We start from the raw sequence: 2,931 nt of genomic DNA on the forward strand, positions 1-2,931 counted from the left end.
GGAGTGAAGATGGGAAAGATGAAAAGGAATAATTCATAATCCAGCACGCGTGCAATAGGTCTCTCCTTTATTCTGGAACTCTTGTTCGTTGCTGGAGTAAACAAGCATGTACAGTCAAGTCAGCCACAGTAAGGTGAGGACTCTGCTCTCTAACATGGGATGGGAACTGAAGGAATCTCTGCAGAGCCATCACCCTACCTACCGTTTGTTGCTTCAACTCCTAGTAGCCTTTCCTATTTAAGAAGCGGCATATTACATTATTATGCTGTGGGAACGCAAGGTTCGTGATGGTCCTCTAATAAAATCGGCAAAATACGACCGCTCCGAAGCAGCCTTTCAGATCATCTGGCCTGGGCGTCATCACCGTTGATCTTGCCAATTGCCATGGTAAAGTATATGAGCACCATGGTTCCAATGCTTGACCTGCAGTGCAGAAACAGCAGAGAAAGGGAGTGGGTCAGGGACCAAGAAATTCCCGAGTCAAATGTCACCATTAACAAATGCAATTAATAATAGGTTGAGATGATAATTGGTTCGCGAAAGACGACGAACGATTTGGTCATTGAGCGACAAACCGGAGGCTTTTGAACTCACACTGTCGCGAATATCATCACGACCCTTCTCGGATCGAGGCAGGGTCGCCTGGACCTCTTCGGCACTCTGCTCTCTCCCTCCGCTGCGCATACCGGAACCACCAACGACTGGCATTTCATCTCCTCCACGGAACAAGAAGAAGCTGCACGGCAGCAGATAAAACAGAGTAAACAAATCAACAAACTAGCAAGATCTTTGTTACCAATCCACTTTGTTAACTCAAGGCAGCCGTGGTCGCCTTCAACTGACAAAACCAATCCTTTGCACGGTTTTAGACTGCTAGCTAGTTAGAGTCTCGATTCTATAGAGCAGTAAGCAAAATTAATCAGAGAGACCTTGGTTCCCAATTAGCATGCAACTCTGCAAGATTGTTATATATGGCACTTGGCGTTACATAAAATCTAGTTTAGTTACTCTTTACCTCCGATATTCCAATTTTCTTTTCTTTTTCTGCACAGAGGAACAAACTGAAGCCTCTGTGATTAGTCCAGTTAAATTACCTTTACAGTGGTCATGATAAGCCTTCCTTTCACCACGGAATGACCCTTTATGGGAGAGATTTTTCTGCAACTGCAAAGAAGAAGACAAAGCAAGGAAGACTATGTCAAGAGTTAATGCCAGATCTGTTGCGTAGCAACTCACCACCATCACCATTTATAACGTACATTGGAGCACATGCACAATACATGAATTTGAAAATAAGAAAAAAAAAACCAAACGAGGGGAACAAACAAGTCATGGCACAAGTTGCCAACTACGTCGAAGCGGGAATCGAGGTGCTCCCTCGCACGTGTGGGGGATGGACAAGAGAATAAAACGTGTGAAAGAATTCGATCGGCCGCCACCGAACCCACCAATCCGTTTCAGGCCAGATAGATGCGCCTATGAGCTTCGAACCAGATAGGATTCCAGAATTCCGGTTGGGGCGGAGTTGTGTGCAGCTTCTGATTGTCCGTGACGACGACGGTGGTGGTGACTGGTGAGCGTGATGAACATAGTGCGAAACCTGAATAATTGTAGAAAGACGGACCTGCTTGTGCGGGGTAGCCGAAGGTGAGGCATCGTTATCCTTGAGTCGGCTGCACACCTCGTCCATGTTCAAGACAACACTGGAGATTTTCTCGATTATTTCATTTGGGGAGTCCTTCAACCGACTGGAATTCATATTCTTCAGGGACGGCTCCACCGAACCAGAATTGCAAGAAATAGTAATCGGCAAACCGTTGGCACTCTGCAACAGAGAGAGAGAGAGAGAGAGAGAGAGAGAGAGAGCCTGTGTCACAAACCAGAAGATTTGATGAAGAAGAAAGAGTTCTGGTTTTCAATTAGCAAGATTTTTCCTAGTTTCTTGAAAATTACGGTAAACGATGAGTGTTCAACAACTAAAACGACCCAGAGATTCGAACTGTAATTGTGATTCTGCAGAGCCGACCCTTGCTCGTCTTCTACAAAAATCCATATAAGCTAGTAGGTACATGGAGAAAGAAACTAAGAAAAGAAACCTGTCACGGTTTGAAAGAAGAATCTCTCTCTCTGTCTGCGTCCTCCCTTCTCTCTCTACTCTACTCACAAAACAAGGAAGAAGAGACGGACTATTTCCTGCTTCGGTTCAATTGAAGAAATTAAAATAGCGGGGATTCTGCTCAATCTAACAGAAAACTAGAATTCGTTCTCATCAGGAACAAAGAAAACGACCCAACAAATTCCAGGGAAGCCAAGAATACAGACTGAAAGAAAGTAAACAACATCCGGAGGCTTCAATCTTTTTTCTGTTCTTAAAGTCAACCACATACCTGCGTCGGGATTTCCATAACGGTTGGAAAGAGAGATAGAGCAAGCGGCGCAGGGGAAGGAGGTAGAAGCGGCCGCAACGTTCGGGCGTTGCTGTTTATATAGCAGAATTATAAAACAGCAATTTCAATATCGGGAGCAAAGTTTATATATAAACAATAGGAAAGAATATTCTTATTACATAAGGGCATTATGGGCTGATCTCCGTTCCGGCACATTTTCATTAATTAGGGGGCGGCTGACCTACCTACGGTGATAATACTGAAACAAATTAAATATCAAGGTCAAATGCTCTCATTCACTCTCTCCTATACATATATATATGTATGTATAGAAAAGGAAGCTAATGTGCATTTGAGGGGAATACTATTGTTCGAATTAAAATCTAGATATAATAAGGGAAGTTGGGTTTTTGGACTTTTCCACTCCACGGGATGCGTTTTGTCTCTATCCAACCTACCGAGAAGTGTACACGACACAACCGAAACACGATATGGACTTGCACTTTGGACTAATCGATTCCAAAATAATATCGCATTTGAGAGA

The 2,931-nt window shown here is 43.8% G+C and overlaps 1 protein-coding gene across 1 annotated transcript; it reads right to left on the reverse strand.

The window, feature by feature from the left end:
* LOC116250525 (uncharacterized) lies at positions 1–2,522 on the reverse strand. The gene is made up of 5 exons (XM_031624213.2): positions 2,388–2,522; positions 1,625–1,825; positions 1,095–1,164; positions 595–736; positions 1–423 (listed from the first exon to the last, which is right to left on the reverse strand). Exons 1-5 carry the CDS (start codon positions 2,403–2,405, stop codon positions 342–344), a joined length of 513 nt encoding a protein of 170 aa, XP_031480073.1. The 5' UTR covers positions 2,406–2,522; the 3' UTR covers positions 1–341.
* Positions 2,523–2,931: the final 409 nt, after the last annotated feature.

The sequence above is a fragment of the Nymphaea colorata genome, chromosome 1, assembly GCF_008831285.2.
Source record: "Nymphaea colorata isolate Beijing-Zhang1983 chromosome 1, ASM883128v2, whole genome shotgun sequence".
Classification (NCBI taxonomy): Eukaryota; Viridiplantae; Streptophyta; class Magnoliopsida; order Nymphaeales; family Nymphaeaceae; genus Nymphaea; species Nymphaea colorata.